At 38.9% G+C, this 17,782-nt stretch overlaps 1 protein-coding gene across 1 annotated transcript in view; it reads right to left on the reverse strand.

Moving 5' to 3' along the window:
- LOC138097431 (alpha-1,6-mannosyl-glycoprotein 4-beta-N-acetylglucosaminyltransferase-like) overlaps positions 1-16,688 on the reverse strand; it is a 48,581-nt gene extending 31,893 nt beyond the window's left edge. Inside the window, exons 1-3 of the mRNA XM_068993586.1 lie at positions 16,568-16,688; positions 14,143-14,217; positions 12,662-13,570 (exon numbers count right to left, since the gene is read on the reverse strand). Coding sequence (XP_068849687.1) covers positions 12,662-13,570; positions 14,143-14,217; positions 16,568-16,688 — 1,105 coding nt within the window. The remainder of the gene's footprint in view (positions 1-12,661; positions 13,571-14,142; positions 14,218-16,567) is intronic.
- Between the last annotated feature and the right edge of the window lie 1,094 nt (positions 16,689-17,782).

Raw genomic sequence — 17,782 nt, forward strand, 5'->3', positions numbered from 1 at the left:
TCTCCAACACCACACTTCAAAAGCATCAATTCTTCGGTGCTCAGCTCTCTTCACAATCCAACTCTCACATCCATATATGACCACTGGAAAAACCATACCTTGACTAGACAGACCTTTGTTGGCAAAGTAATGTCTCTGCTTCTGAATATGCTATCTAGGTTGGTCATAACTTTCCTTCCAAGGAGTAAGTGTCTTTTAATTTCATGGCTGCAATCACCACCTGCAGTGATTTTGGAACCCAAAATAATAAAGTCTGACATTGTTTCCACTCTTTCCCGATCTATTTCCCATGAAGTGATGAGACCAGATGCTATGATCTTCATTTTATGAATGTTGAGCTTTAACTCAAATTTTTCACTCTCCTCTTTCACTTTCATCAAGAGGTACTTTAGTTCCTCTTCACTTTCTGCCATAAGGGTGGTGTCATCTGCATATCTGAGGTTATTGATATTTCTCTGGGCAATCATGATTCCAGCTTGTGCTTCTTCCAGCACAGAGTTTCTCATGATGTATTCTGCATGTAAGTTAAATAAGCAGGGTGACAATAAACAGCCTTCCTATTTGGAACCAGTCTGTTGCTCCATGTCCAGTTCTAACTGTTGCTTCCTGACCTGCATACAGATTTCTCAAGAGGCAGGTTAGGTGGTCTGGTATCCCCATCTCTTTCAGAATTTTCCACAGTTTCTTGTGATCCACACAGTCAAAGGCTTTGGCATAGTCAATAAAGCAGAAATAGATGCTTTTCTGGAATTCTCTTGCTTTTTCGATGATCCAGCAGATGTTGGCAATTTGATCTCTGGTTCCTCTGCCTTTTCTAACATCTGGAAGTTCACGGTTCATGTATTGCTGAAGCCTGGCTTGGATAATTTTGAGCATTACTTTACTAGCATGTGAGATGAGTGCAATTGTTCAGTAGTTTGATCATTCTTTGGCATTGCCTTTCTTTGGAATTGGAATGAAAACTGACCTTTTCCAGTCCTGTGGCCACTGCTGAGTTTTCCCAATTTGCTGGCATATTGAGTGCAGCATTTTCACAGCATCATCTAAATGCTATATAAAGAATTCTTCTCAACTGATTTCTGATACTGGATATTTGTGGTTTCTTCCTTTTTCTTTTGTTTAATTAGTTTTACTAGTATTTTACTAAATGCAGGTGGCTGCGAGCCAGAGCATGAAGCGCAGCCAAGAGGAGCTACCGCACGTCCAAGGTCAGGGGCAGCAGCCTAGAGTGCCAGGCTGTGACGGCACAGGAACGGCCGAGAGGAGCTACCCTGTGTCCGAGGTCAATGGTGGCCGAGAGGAGCTACCCCATGTCCGAGGTCAGTGGCAGCCGGGAGGAGACACCCCACGTCCAGGGAGAGGGCGGAAGCCAGGAGGAGCTATCCCGCGTCCGAGGCCAGTGGCGGCCAGGAGGAGACACCCCACATCCGAGGTCAGGTGCAGCCGGGAGAAGCCACCTCGCACCCGATGCCCAGGGCAGTAACTCTGAGGAGCCACCCTGAGCCCGAGGCCAGGGGCAACAGCTGGGAGGAGCCACCCACGCCCGAGGCCAGGGCCGGTGGCCGGGAGGAGCAACCCAAGGAGTGGTGGCTGCGCAGGCACAGGAGGGCCTAGAGGAGCTATCCTACGATGAATGTCAGGAACGGTGGTGGTAAGGAGATACCCCTCGTCCAAGGTAAGAAGCAGCAGCTGTGCTTTGCTGGAGCAGCCGTGAAGAGATACCCCACACCCAAGGCAAGAGAAACCCAAGTAAGACAGTAGGTGTTGCAAGAGGGCATCAGAGAGCAGACACACTGAAACTATACTCACAGAAAACTAGTCAATCTAATCACACTAGGACCACAGCCTTGTCTAACTCAATGAAACCAAGCCATGCCTGCAGGGCAACCCAAGATGGGTGGGTCATGGTGGAGAAGTCTGACAGAATGTGGTCCACTGGAGAAGGGAATGGCAAACCACTTCAGTATTCTTGCCTTGAGAACCCCATGAACAGTATGAAAAGGCAAAATGATAGGAGACCAAAAGAGGAACTCCCCAGGTCATTAGGTGCCCAATATGCTACTGGAGATCAGTGGAGAAATAACTCCAGAAAGAATGAAGAGATGGAGCCAAAGCAAAAACAATACCCAGCTGTGGATGTGACTGGTGATAGAAGCAAGATCCGATGCTGTAAAGAGCAGTATTGCATAGGAACCTGGAATGTCAGGTCCATGAATCAAGGCAAATTGAAAGTGGTCAAACAAGAGATGGCAAGAGTGAACGTCAACATTCTAGGAATCAGTGAACTAAAATGGACTGGAATGGGTGAATTTAACTCAGATGACCATTATATCTACTACTGCGGGCAGGAATCCCTCAGAAGAAATGGACTAGTCATCATGGTCAACAAAAGAGTCCAAAATGCAGTACTTGGATGCAATCTCAAAAATGACAGAATGATTTCTGTTCGTCTCCAAGGCAAACCATTCAGTATCACAGTTATCCAAGTCTGCCCCAACCAGTAACACTGAAGAAGCTGAAGTTGAACGGTTTTATGAAGACCTACAAGACCTTTTAGAACTAACACCCAAATAAGATGTCCTTTTCATTATAGGGGACTGGAATGCAAAAGTAGGAAGTCAAGAAACACCTGGAGTAACAGGCAAATTTGGCCTTGGAATGCAGAATGAAGCAGGGCAAAGACTAATAGAGTTTTGCCAAGAAAATGCACTGGTCATAGCAAACACCCTCTTCCAACAACACAAGGGAAGACTCTACACGTGGACATCACCAGATGATCAACACCGAAATCAGATTGATTATATTCTATGCAGCCAAAGATGGAGAAGCTCTATACAGTCAACAAAAACAAGACCAGGAGCTGACTGTGGCTCAGATCATGAACTCCTTATTACCAAATTCAGACTTAAATTGAAGAAAGTAGGGAAAACCGCTAGACCATTCAGGTATGACCTAAATCAAATCCCTTATGATTATACAGTGGAAGTGAGAAATAGATTTAAGGGCCTAGATCTGATAGAGTGCCTGATGACTATGGAATGAGGTCCGTGACATTGTACAAGAGACAGGGATCAAGACCATCCCCATGGAAAAGAAATGCAAAAAAGCAAAATGGCTGTCTGGGGAACCTTACAAATAGCTGTGAAAAGAAGAGAGGCGAAAAGCAAAGGAGAAAAGGAAAGATATAAGCATCTGAGTGCAGAGTTCCAAAGAATAGCAAGAAGAGATAAGAAAGCCTTCTTCAGCGATCAATGCAAAGAAATAGAGGCAAACAACAGAATGGGAAAGACTAGAGATCTCTTCAAGAAAATTAGAGATACCAAGGGAACATTTCATGCAAAGATGGGCTCGATAAAGGACAGAAATGGTATGGACCTAACAGAAGCAGAAGATATTAAGAAGAGGCGGCAAGAATACATGGAAGAACTGTACAAAAAATGTCTTCATGACCCAGATAATCATGATGATGTGATCACTAATCTAGAGCCAGACATCTTGGAATGTGAAGTCAAGTGGGCCTTAGAAAGCATCACTATGAACAAAGCTAGTGGAGGTGATGGAATTCCAGTTGAACTGTTTCAGATCCTGAAAGATGATGCTATGAAAGTGCTGCATTCAATATGCCAGAAAATTTGGAAAAGTCAGCAGTGGCCACAGGACTGGAAAAGGTCAGTTTTCATTCCAATTCCAAAGAAAGGCAATGCAAAATAATGCTCAAACTACCACACAATTGCACTCATCTCACATGCTAGTAAAGTAATGCTCAAAATTCTCCAAGCCAGGCTTCAGCAATACGTGAACCATGAACTCCCTGAAGTTCAAGCTAGTTTTAGAAAAGGCAGAGGAACCAGAGATCAAATTGCCAACATCCACTGGATCATGGAAAAAGCACGAGAATTCCAGAAAAACATCTATTTCTGCTTTATTGACTATGCCAAAGCCTTTGACTGTGTGAATCACAAGAAACTGTGGAAAATTCTGAAAGAGATGGAGATACCGACCACCTGACCTGCCTCTTGAGATATCTGCATGCAGGTCAGGAAGCAACAGTTAGAACTGGACATGGAACAACAGACTGGTTCCAAATAGGAAAAGGAGTACCTCAAGGCTGTATATTGTCATCCTGCTTATTTAACTTCTATGCAGAGTATATCATGAGAAACGCTGAACTGGAAGAACACAAGCTGGAATCAAGATTGACGGGAGAGATATCAATAACCTCAGATATGCAGAAGACACCACCTTTATGGCAGAAAGTGAAGAGGAGCTAAAAAGCCTCTTGATGAAAGTGAAAGAGGAGAGCGAAAAAGTTGGCTTAAAGCTCAACATTCAGAAAACGAAGATCATGGCATCCGGTCCCATCACTTCATGGGAAATAGATGGGGAAACAGTGGAAACAGTTTCAGACTTTATTTTGGGGGGGCTCCAAAATCACTGCAGATGGTACTGCAGCCATGAAATTTAAAGACACTTACTCCTTGGAAGAAAAGTTATGACCAACCTAGACAGTATATTCAAAAGCAGGGACATTACTTTGCCGACTAAGGTTCGTCTAGTCAAGGCTATGGTTTTTCCTGTGGTCATGTATGGATGTGAGAGTTGGACTGTGAAGAAGGCTGAGCACCGAAGAATTGATGCTTTTGAAGTGTGGTGTTGGAGAAGACTCTTGAGAGTCCCTTGGACTGCAAGGAGATCCAACCAGTCCATTCTGAAGGAGATCAACCTTGGGATTTCTTTGGAAGGAATGATGCTAAAGCTGAAACTCCAGTACTTTGGCTACCTCATGCGAAGAGGTGACTCATTGGAAAAGACTCTGATGCTGGGAGGGGTTGGGGGCAGGAAGAGAAAGGGACGACAGAGGATGAGATGGCTGGATGGCATCACGGACTCGATGGACGTGAGTCTGAGTGAACTTCGAGAGATGGTGTGCAAGGGTGGCCTGGCGTGCTGCGATTCATCGGGTCGCAAAGAGTCGGATATGACTGAGTGACTGAACTGAACTAGTATTTTGTTAACTTGGAGAATAACTATTAGTTTTGTAAAATATAGAAATTTAGAAAACTATTAATTTTATTAACAGTTTAATAAGCCTGCAGAATCCACGTGGACAGAGGAGCCTGGCATGGTACAGTCCATGGGGTTGCAAAGAGTCAAACATGTCTGAGTGACTAAGCACAGCACAGCATGGAGATTGTATGCTTAGCTTCACAAGAATCTGGCAAGATGTCTTCCCAAGCAGCTTTACCATTTGGATTCCCATCAGCAATGAGGAAGTTTTTCTGTTGTCTTACATCTTCACCAGCAATTGGTAGTCTCAGTTTTTATTTCTTACCCATTTTAATAGATGGATAAGCATATCACTGTTTTTTCCTTTGCTTTCTCTTGTGCATGATGCATTTTATTTTCCGTATTTCCCCAATGTTGAGGACTTTATATATGCTTTGGTAAGATGTCTATTTATATGTCTACTTGTTTCAATTCAGGGATTTTTCTCTTACTGTGAAGTTTTACTAGTTTTTTGTGTTTTTTGTGGTCTTTTTTAGTATTTTTAATGAAAGTCTTTCCTCACATAATGTGTTTTGCAAATATATTCTAGAGACTTACCTTTCCATTCTTTGAATATTTTCTGTTTTCCACAGAGTGTACATTTTAGATTTAATAAAGTGTATATTACTGATTTTTCCTTCATGGATCATGCTCCTCATGTTGTATATAAAAACTAAACATCAAACTAGCTTATGTAAATTTTCTCATGTGAAGTTTCCCACTATAATTTTTATAGTTTTTTATTTAAGTTGATGTTGAGAGAATTTATGTCTAAGGTCCAAAGTTTGTGTCTATTTCTTTTATTATAACTATCCATTTGTGGTTGATGATTAAAGACTAATGGACAAAAGATTAAAAACTAAAGGGTTTCCCAGATGGCTAAGTGGGTAAAGAATTTGCTTGCAATGAAGGAGACACGAGTTCAACCCCTGGATCAGGAAGATCCCCAGGAGAAGGAAATGGCAACCCACTGCAGTATTCTTGCCTGTGAAATCCCATGGACAGAGGAGCTTGGTGGGTTACAGTGCCTTGGGTCCAAAAGTCAGACACAACTTACACCTGAAACTAATATAATATTGAAAGTCAACTATACTTCTATTTTTAAAAGATATGCATTTATTAGAGTTACACTCTCCTTACTTATCTTCACAATTTTATACTTAGAAATGAGTTTTTAAAGCTCATTTTATTTTTTATTAAAGTATAGTTGATTTACAATGTTGTGTTAATTTTAGATGTACTGTAAATATAATTCATGTATACATATTTGAATTTTTCAGATTCTTTTCCCTTAGAGGTTATTACAAGACTAGTTCTCTGTGCTGTCCTAAAGGTCTTTGTTGATTATCTAATTTACAAATATGAGCATATATATATATTTTAATCCAAAACTCCTAATATATCCCTCCCCCATTTCCCCTTTGGTATTCATAAATTTGTTTTCCATGTCTATGGGTCTATTTCTATTTTGCAAAGAAGTTTGTGTCTTCTTTTTACATTCCACATATAACCAATATCATATATTTGTCTTTCTCTAACTTACCTCATTTCATATGACAATTTGTAGGTCCATCTATGTTTCTGGAAGTGACATTATTTCATTCTTTTTTAATGTCTGTGTAATAGTCCATTCTTGGTTATTGCAAATCATGCTGCTATGAACATTGGGGTGCATGTATCTTTTCTTTTTATTTATTTTTTTTTCCTAGAGAGGTTTTATTTTTATTTTTATTTTTTCTAAGTAACTTTTTTTTTTAATTTTAAAATCTTTAATTCTTACATGTGTTCCCAAACATGAACCCCCCTCCCACCTCCCTCCCCATAACATCTCAGTGGGTCATCCCCATGCACCAACCCCAAGCATGCTGTATCCTGCGTCAGACATAGACTGGCGATTCAATTCTTACATGATAGTATACATGATAGAATGCCATTCTCTACAATCAGCCCACCCTCTCCCTCTCCCTCTGAGTCCAAAAGTCTGTTATACACAGCTGTGTCTTTTTTCCTGTCTTGCATACAGGGTCATCATTGCCATCTTTCTAAATTCCATATATATGTGTTAGTATACTGTATTGGTGTTTTTCTTTCTGGCTTATTTCACTCTGTATAGTTGGCTCCAGTTTCATCCATCTCATCAGAACTGATTCAAATGTATTCTTTTTAATGGCTGAGTAATACTCCATTGTGTATATGTACCACAGATTTCTTATCCATTCATCTGCTGATGGACATCTAGGTTGTTTCCATGTCCTGGCTATTATAAACAGTGCTGCGATGAACATTGGGGTACATGTGTCTCTTTCAATTCTGGTTTCCTCAGTGTGTATGCCCAGCAGTGGGATTCCTGGGTCATAAGGTAGTTCTATTTGCAATTTTTTAAGGAATCTCCACACTGTTCTCCATAGTGGCTGTACTAGTTTGCATTCCCACCAACAGTGTAGGAGGGCTCCCTTTTCTCCACACCCTCTCCAGCATTTATTGCTTGCAGATTTTTGGATCACAGCCATTCTGACTGGTGTGAAGTGGTACCTCATTGTGGTTTTGATTTGCATTTCTCTGATAATGAGTGATGTTGAGCATCTTTTCATGTGTTTGTTAGCCATCCGTATGTCTTCTTTGGAGAAATGTCTATTTAGTTCTTTGGCCCATTTTTTGATTGGGTCATTTATCTTTCTGGAATTGAGCTGCATAAGTTGCTTGTATATTTTTGAGATTAGTTGTTTGTCAGTTGCTTCATTTGCTATTATTTTCTCCCATTCAGAAGGCTGTCTTTTCACCTTGCTTATAGTTTCCTTTGTTGTGCAGAAGCTTTTAATTTTAATTAGATCCCATTTGTTTATTTTTGCTTTTATTTCCAGAATTCTGGAAGGTGGATCATAGAGGATCCTGCTGTGATTTATGTCGGAGAGTGTTTTGCCTATGTTCTCCTCTAGGAGTTTTATAGTTTCTGGTCTTACATTTAGATCTTTAATCCATTTTGAGTTTATTTTTGTGTGCGGTGTTAGAAAGTGATCTAGTTTCATTCTTTTACAAGTGGTTGACCAGTTTTCCCAGCACCACTTGTTAAAGAGATTGTCTTTACTCCATTGTATATTCTTGCCTCCTTTGTCAAAGATAAGGTGTCCATATGTGTGTGGATTTATCTCTGGGCTTTCTATTTTGTTCCATTGATCTATATGTCTGTCTTTGTGCCAGTACCATACTGTTTTGATGACTGTGGCTTTGTAGTAGAGCCTGAAGTCAGGCAAGTTGATTCCTCCAGTTCCATTCTTATTTCTCAAGATCTTTTCTTTTTAGAAGTTCTAAGAATGTGTTGGGACAGAGAGTATTGAAAGAGCACAGTGTATACAGCAGAAGCTAATACAAAGTTGGAAAGCAACTATATTTCAATAATATATTAATTTATATGTAAATATAAATGTATATAGATTTATATTTATCCATATATATAAGTAAACACAATATTCCATTAAAAATACTTACAACCTACTGTGATACATGGAATACACTATTTAAAGTCATATGTATAAAAGGCATTTATAGTCATAAAGTCTAATTCTGTTTTGTAAATAAGTTCATTTGCATCACTTTTTAGATTCCTCATATAAGTGAAGAATCAGGTAAACATGACACCAGCAAAGGAAACTAATAAAATGCCAATATCTGACCCTGAATAATAGGAGATCAATGAACTGTCTGACAAAGAATTCAGAATTATCCTCTTAAAGGCATTTAGAGACCTATAAACACACACATAGCTACTTGAAATTAAGGCACAATACATAAACAAAATGAGAAGTTCAACAAATAAATGAAAACTACCTCCCTCCCCCCTTCCCACCAACACACACACACACACACAAAACCAGAAATCCTAAAACAGGAAAATGGAATGGTTGAATAGAAAAAACTATTGTGCCCTTGAACAGCAGCTCACAAACTCTACCAAACAGAAAAATGAATCCATGAACTCAGATGATTGTTTGAAATTACCCAGTCAGAGGAAAAAATAGACAAAAATGAAAAAGAATGAAGAAAACCTACAGCAATTAAGGGACACCAGTAAGAGAAACAATTTATTGCAAGTCCTAAAAGGAGAACAGAAAGAGAAAGGGTCTATATATAATGGCTAAAAACTTCCAAAACATGGAGAGAGAAATATAGAGAGAGACCTACGAGACCCACAGAACCCAAAAATAAGTTGAAATTGAAAAGGGCTACCCCAAGAGATGTTATAATTTAATTGTCAAGCTGCTCCTGCTGCTGCTGCTAAGTCACTTCAATCATGTCCGACTCTTTGCGACCCCATGGACTGTAGCCTACCAGGCTCCTCCGTCCATGGGATTTTCCAGGCAAGAGTACTGGATTGGGTTGCCATTGCCTTCTTAAATTGTCAAGTCAAAGGCAAAGAGAGAATTTTGAAAGAAGAGGAAAACAACACACCATATACAAGGGGAGCCTCCATAAGGCAAGAAGCAGATTTCTCAGCATAAACTACAAGCCAGGAGAGATTGAAATGATGCATTCAAAATATTGAAAGAAAATATCATACTAGGCAAAACTGCCCTTCATAAACAAAAGACTTTCCATGAAAAAAAAAAAAAAAAGCTGAGGCTTTCCATCACCACTAGACCTACCTTACCAGAAATACAAAAGGTTGTACTTCAGACTGAAATGAAAGGATGCTAATTAACATCATAAAAACACAAATATAAGAAAACTCACTGAGAAATTTAAGTACATAGTCAAAGTTAGATTGATGTTGTAATGGTCATGTGTAGATAATTTACAACTATCAGAAAGTTAAAAGTGAATATTGAAAGTAACCATAACTCTAATAATTTTATACTGAATACACAGTAAGAAAAATAAATTATATCAGTAACCTGAAATGTAAGGTGAAGACATAAAAGTGTAAAGTTTCTGTATGCTATTAAATTAACCATTAAAACAGGATATAATAACATATTTTATGTGTCATAGTAACTACAAAGGAAAAGCCTGAAGTCCATAAACAAAATATTATAGTCATCATCCCATCTTAAAAGTTATAAAATCACCATAAAGAATTATTAAATCACAGCAAGACATCAAAAGACAAGAAGAGAGGAGGAAAGGAGAAAATGGATTTGCAAAAGATTCAGAAAACAATTTTTAAATGGTGACACAATTCCTTATATACCAATACTTACTTAATTGTAAATGGATTACATTTTATAATAAAAAGAGAAAGACTGAATGGATAAAAAAAATAATATCCAACAATACGTTACCTTCAAGAGATTCATTTTAGCTTTAAGAACACATGGAGGCTGAGAGTGAGGAGATATAAAAAGATATTTCAAGCAAATGATAACCTAAAGATGATAAGGGTAGTTATAACTTTATCATATAAAATAGGCTTTAAGCTAACAATGATCATAAGGGACAAAGAATTTCATTATATGAAGATGCCAATTCATCTAAAGGAAATAATAAAGGTAAATGCTTATGCACTCAATGTCAGAGCACCTAACCATATAAATAAACACTAAAAGAAAAGAATAAATAAACAGCAATATGATAATAGTTTCAGATATTATACCTCACTCTAAACAATGCATATATCACCCAAACAGAGAATAAACTGTAAAAAAAAAAAAAGTTAACCTGAACATTATTACAAAATGAACCTAATATACATATATAGAACATTTCATCCAAAAGCAGCAGAATATGTTTCTCCTCAAGTGTATATGAAACATTTTCTAGCATACATCACATATCACACCACAAAACAATTCTCAAAAAATTCAAGAAGATAGAAATTACATCAAGTATCTTTTCCTACCACAATGGAATGAAACTAGAAATCAAGTAAAGGAAGATTATTAAAGATTTCATAATACATGGAAATTAAAGAATCTTCATTTTACTAGCCATTTTCTTAGTATGTTCTCAGTACCTTTTTGATAGTTCACATTTGCCAAGAAGCTGAAAATGGGATTTGAGAGTCAAGAGATTTACTGATGGAGGGAGATTTTTACTGGCAAGGCTTCGGATTGTGGTGAAGTTCTGAAAACTGTGAAAGGTGACAGAGAAAGAAGAACTGGCTAGGAAGAGTCTAGGATTACAGCATTATTCTAAGAAAGTTTCAAACAGGTTGATGGTGAGTCCTTGAGCTGATATCATCTATTGGGACTCCACCATCTTGCCAGAATGGGACTTGATAGTGTTTCTGGTGTGTCAGTCATTGACTGGGAGCATTCTGTGGGAAACATGGCCCTAACACACCAACACTGGAGTGAATTCAGAGGGCAATTCGTGGAGTTATCAGTCAATCATCCTGCCTGTAGCAGGAGATTTGAATTGCGCATTTTCATATCTATGGGATACACTGGCCCCATTCCCCTGCACCTGATGCTCTCAAAGCATTTACTTTCCATTTTTATTTTATTTTCCCCAATCCCTTTCCTTGTTTCCATCCTATTCTCCTATTTCAAAAATTTCCAGATCTTTCTAAGATTTTTTATTTCATTTCAGTTCTCCTCAAATAGTTCTCCTAAAACTGTCCTTTCTTTTTCCTTATCCCATGCCTTCACAGAATGTGTTCTCAAGCTAGGAAAAACCGTACACTGCTCATTAGTTGAGCTCAGGGCTCAGAGATCAAACTTTTCTGAGTGTAAAGATCTCATACCCAAACTGAACTTAAAAAATGTTAATAAAACATCCAAAGTTTTCCTATCAGAAACATCCAGAGATACACCTATGGAAATAAAACTTATAGTCCCAGAGATAAAACTATGCTGGGGACAGGATCTACCAGAAATCAAAGAAAATTATTTTTAATAATTTTAATTCCATCTAGAAAAGAATATTCTGGCATGTTGAGTGGTTATGTAGAAGAGGATTCTACCTAACCATAGAGATAATCAATAAACACTTGTCAAATGAATAACTGTCTTATAATGGCAAATGACATTACGGAGAGGTCATGTTTCCCTCCTGACCAATCTACTTCTTCCTGCCACACAGGAAGGAATGAATCTCTTGGATGTGATATGAGCATCAATCAATCCTACCTACATGTTGTTGTGCCTAGAAGCCTGGTATTCTCACCCAAGGAACAAATTTTGGATGGTAGATCCTTTTGGATAGAAAACCAGTGAAGAGTTTGACAAGCCTACTTCTTCCACTAGTGGCTCTCTGGTACCAAGAGGATGTTACCTTCACTCTGCCTTTCAGCATGCTATTATTAATTATTATTATTAATAATATTGAAAAGACCCAACAATGAGATGTCCCTGGCCAATTTCAAGACTTTAATTTTTTAAACTCTGTGTACTCTAACCTCCAGTATAACCACTCCAGAACTCCCAGTGGCTTCTCTACATATTACTTAAACTTCACTTAACCCAGATGTTAATGTGCCTGACTATTATTCCAGAGGATGAAGTTGCTGTCACTAGCAATCTCACACATTTTACCTTCTTCCCAGACTTGTTAGATAATACTTGCTTATTTAGGATGCCATTTACCAGTAGTCCCAGCAGAATATACTCATCACAGTCATTGATCTGATTAGTAGAAGAATAGCCAAGTTCTATTTGTCCCTCTTTCAGCTGATTCTCACCTTTTAGGTCAGAGCCAGTCAACACTTGAACTCGGACCACTTTAGCAGGTGAGTCCAAAACCACAGTCAGATGGCTTCCAGCTTCAGCTGACTTGGCATAAAAGAAATTCTTGTTCAAGCTATAGGCATTCATGGGAACAGAGTCATTGGTAGCCTTCAGGCTAGTATAGATGGAGGCAGCAGGGTTGTTGGGAGAACTAATGTCATCCTCTTCAAACTCTTTATCCTTGAGACTGTTGAATTTGCCTTCAAAGGAGGAGTAATTGCCCATGTGCTGGAAGAGGGAAGGGAGGAACTGGACCGGTGTTTGCTGCATGAGAAGATCATGAAAATGGGAGAGGAGGGAGTCACAGGGCATTTCTTGGTAGAAGAGGAGAAGGAAATTAACAAAACAAGGGAGGTCTTTAGTACGAAAGAGTTTTCCAGTGAAGCCCACCGGAGAGAATTCCAGAGTCACCCAAGGTTTGTTTTCCCATGCAGACACTGTAGTAGCTATCTGGGTGACAAATCCAGGGACACATTTCACATCATCCTCAATCATCAAGAAATAGTCAGAGTGGTTGGTAGCAAAGTTCATGAGGAAGGCGTAATCCATGTTCCTCTTGGAACGGAAGGCTACATAGTCAGGAGTGTCGTTAAAGTTCCTCTTAAGGCTCTTCAAGGGAAGATAGCTTTTAAGAGGCGTGTTAATCACTACTAGCTTGCTGGCCCGGATATATGGTTTAAAGATGGTTGAGATATTGGAGATCATTTGACCATGCCACATGGGATCAGGATCTGCCAAGTGTACCAGAACAATGAAGTGTTTCTGCTCAGATAAGGAGGAAGAATAAAAGAGAGATTCCAGGGTGTCCAAGAGGTAGCTCCTTTGGGGACGCTTCATGGAGGAAATCCCTATGGTCAGCAATCCTAGGATTGAGGGGAAAAAAGAGAACTTGTATCAACATAGGGAAGTGAAGGAAATAGTTGCTGTAGTTGAGGTTATAAGGTTTTCTTATGTCTTTCCAATATGCCAACTCTCTGTATTTTTATAGCTATTTTACACTTTCTCCCCTCTAGACCTGAGTATGGACTATGTTAGGAGTAATGCTTCATCACAAGTTGTGAGGGTTTTTTTAGTGTTAACTTTGAAAAACTATTGTGGAAGAAATAAAGATGATAGACTAAAAACATTTCCACCTGTGTCTCCTCCTTCCCAAAATCGCATTGAAAAACCAGAAAGGTTACCATGAGAGAATTGCAATATTTAATGAATTTCTGCAAGAATGAGAGAATATGCAATAGGAACGGAGAAATCTAAGCATAAGAATTCATATTTCAATAGACACACAGAGAAAATGACTGCACAGATACGTCTTTATTCTAAAAGCCTCAGAAGAATTCTAAGTTTGAGCCACCAAACACAAAGGAAAGGGCCCTGGGATGGTCACCTGGATAATTAATCACGAAATTATTTCCAAAACTACTAAACCAGTGATTACCAAGTGGCTGGTGGGAGATCTGCCAGGGTGTGATTCCTATGGCTGGAGAGAACTTAAGAATGGAAGCCAAGAACTCTAGACACAAGAGGGAAAAAGGAAAAAACACAGCTGACTGGCATTTGTTTATATGGTAAAGTTCTACGTATGGTTCCTTGAAGAACATGATGTAGATATTCAGAACTATAGAGGTTGCCAGAGAAGTTCATCTAAGCAGATAAGGAAGGAAATAGCACAGGTGACTTAGAGCTCTAATAGAAGAGACAAAGGGTTAGTTCACCCGAATCAGCTACCCACATTCCTTGCTTTCTCCTTATGTCACTGCTTCCCTGCAATCTAATGAGGCAAGCTTTCTTAATCACAACCCACTGCAACAGAGTGGTAAACAGAGATGGCTATTTAGAGAGAACAAATGAACAATCTAGATTCTTGACTATTAATCTGAAAGATAAATCGCCAAACATTTGATTATAAAGCTTGAAACGAGAATCACCAATATAAAGAAAGAAAAACAACTCAACCAAGAACAGAACTCTGAAAATAGAAACTAACAGGAAACAGTGCATAGGAGAACATTTCAAATATATTAAATCCAGTCTCAAAGAGATTGGAGAGGAAATCAAATTCTTTGGCAAAAGAACAAACTTGTAGAGATTAGAGTTTGTAGAAAATATTGACATGAGGATTTGATCAAATTCAGGTTATATTTTCTGGCATTAATATTTTATGAGTTGGTGATACATTCTTCTCTCAGAAGGCATATAATGGCAGGTTATTTCTGTTTTTAGGATGTTAGCAGACTTTGAAGTTCAGTGTCTAGATTCATTAATACTCCAGAGGTTGCAATATGGTGATATTCTAAGGGTAACATTCCTTATTCATTTGTTAACTGGAATGCTATATAGAACACTCTTTTGTACTCTGTGGGAGAGGAAGAGGGTGGGATGATTTGGGAGAATGGCATTGAAACATGTATAATATCGTATATGAAACGAGTCACCAGTCCAGGTTCAATGCATGATACTGGATGCTTGGGGCTGGTGCACTGAGACGACCCAGAGGAATGGTACGGGGACAGAGGAGGGAGGGAGGTTCAGGATGGGGAACACGTGTATACCTGTGGCAGATACATGTTGATGTATGGCAAAACCAATGCAATATTGTAAAGTAATTAACCTCCAATTAAAATAAATAAATTTATATTTTAAAAAAAAGAGAAAATTCCCTTCATCTACTTCTTGGTTTCCAAGTAGTATAGTTCACATAAGGAAAGTGAGATAAATATTTGATTCTTTCCCTTTATTTACTAGCTTTCAAAATAATGCTAGGAGCTGGTTCCCTCACGTTCTCCATAGTGACAAAATTTTTGCTTTTTGGTTGTTGTTGTTGTTGTTGTTTATATATCTATGTACTCATGGTTTTCATACCATTGAAATTTTATCTTTATCAATGTTCAAATTTTCCTATCTTTGGTAGGATAATTAATTATCAGAGATAATCAGCCTCTTAAAATTGGGTCCTGAGCCCTTTTGATACAACTTTAGCTCTATTCAAAAGCTTCCTTTCTATATGGAATAGTGCCTGCCTGTGACCCAGAGTCAGCCTTTTTCCAAGGAACTCCTTTTAGAGGAAGTTCTTTCTAGTGAAAAATGGGATTTATATAATGAGTGCTCATTGTAGTAAGTCATTTCTAGGCTCTAGTGAACAGAGCTGAAACATTTTTAAGAGATAAAACACATTATGAGTTCAATACCGATATTTCAAAATGCATTCAACTCAAAAATGCACTTAAATGTAAAGAAAAAAAAGGGGTTTTCCTTATGAAGAGTATTAAAAGTCCTGATTTAAAAGGTCTCATGTTCCCTAGCTAGCCATAGACTTCAGTAACAGATGCCAGCATGGTTGTCAGGGACAACAGAGAAAGGGATATTGCAGCAGAGGCCAGTGAGGATAACAGCTACACTTACCTCAAGATTATAGGCTGCTGCTGTAGATGATACTGAAAACCATGAGACTGGGTGAGTGAACCAAGAAACTAAGCTTATAGGGTATTGGGTATTGCAACCCATAATGGAATACAACCTGCAAAAAATCAAATCACAATGCTATACAATGAAACTAATACAGTATTGTAAATCAACTATACTTTAACTTTTAAAAAAGTAAGTCTAGATAAGGACTGAGCTCTGGGGTATATTAACATTTAGATGTTGGAGACAGAAGATAAATCAGCATGAGAGTGAGGAACTATCAAGAAATTTAGAGGGAAATCATAAGAATCTAGGATCCTTGGAAGCAATTAAAGAATGTTGAAAGAGAGTGATCTGTGTCAAATGTTGTCATAGGTCACTTTCGCTTTCCACCTGCCTTCTCTATATACCCTTACATAACCTGCCCCTGCATCGCATATCCTCTTGAGCACACTCACTTTTTTTCACAGGAGGAGCTCCAATCAAGATACAGGAATCCACATCTTTCAGTGGTTCTGAGTTTTTCTGCATATCTTTGAAGGTTTCCACGTAGTTTGTTCTACTAGGGCTGATCTGCATCCGGACTCTTTGCCAAGCTACCATCTCCTTTTCCTGCTGAGAAAAGGGTAAGCCTCACTTATAACATTCATGCCTTGTGAGAATAATGCCTGGATTCCCCTTTGTCCAACATAATAACCTGTCTCCAGGACAGAGGGCAGCTTGCTCAGGGCTCATTTCAGTTTCTTACTTATCTTCTGAAAAAGTTTTACACCAGAGGTTCTTACATAGGTTATGGGTCCTGGAGTGAAGGGAGATGGTATTTATTTAGTTATCTTCCATTTTATGTAGGGAATGAGATAATGTCAGTCTATGCCATTTTTCACCCACAATCATCTTTATGACTATAGTCTGACATGGGTCATTTAATCCCATGAAGGGCAAAACATGTTAGGTGTGAGAGATACAGGAATGCTCAGTTGCTTAGTCATGTCCAACTCCTTGTGACTCCATGAACTGTAGCCTGACAGTCTCCTCTGTCCATGAGATTTTTCCAGCAAGAGTACTGGAGTGGGTTTCCATTTTCTTCTCCAGGTGATATTACTGGCCCAGGGATTGAACACGTCTCCTGCATCTCCTCCATTAGCAGGTGGATTCTTTACCACTGCACCACCTGGGAAGCCCAAGAGATACAGCAGACAACCTTGCCTCCTTTAGAATTATGGGAGACCAGGTAATACTACCCCAATGCCCCCATCTAAACTCTTTCCCATTGGTGGCACTTCACCCTTCCAAATTCATTAACCACTCTCCCTTTTCTTCTTTGCTGTTACTGTTTTCTGGTGAAATTTTCTTGAAAGTGAAAGTGTTCATTGTTTAGTCATGTCCAACTCTTTGCGACTCCATGGACTCTAGACAGCCAGGCTTCTCTGTCCATGGAATTCTCTAGGCAAGAATACTGGAGTGGGTAGCCTGTCCCTTCTCCAGGGTCTCTTCCTCACCCATGGATCAAATCTGGATCCACTGCATCACGGGCACCATCTAGGCCACCAGGGAAGCCCAACTCCCTAGAATTTTCTTGGCTTGGGGAAATGACAACTTCTCTGAGGTTTGAGATCCTATTGTATAAAAATTGGGGGAAATGTATAACTTTGAAACCAAGGGAAATTTTCTAA

Source organism: Capricornis sumatraensis, chromosome 2 (genome assembly GCF_032405125.1).
Source record: "Capricornis sumatraensis isolate serow.1 chromosome 2, serow.2, whole genome shotgun sequence".
In the NCBI taxonomy this organism is placed as follows: Eukaryota; Metazoa; Chordata; class Mammalia; order Artiodactyla; family Bovidae; genus Capricornis; species Capricornis sumatraensis.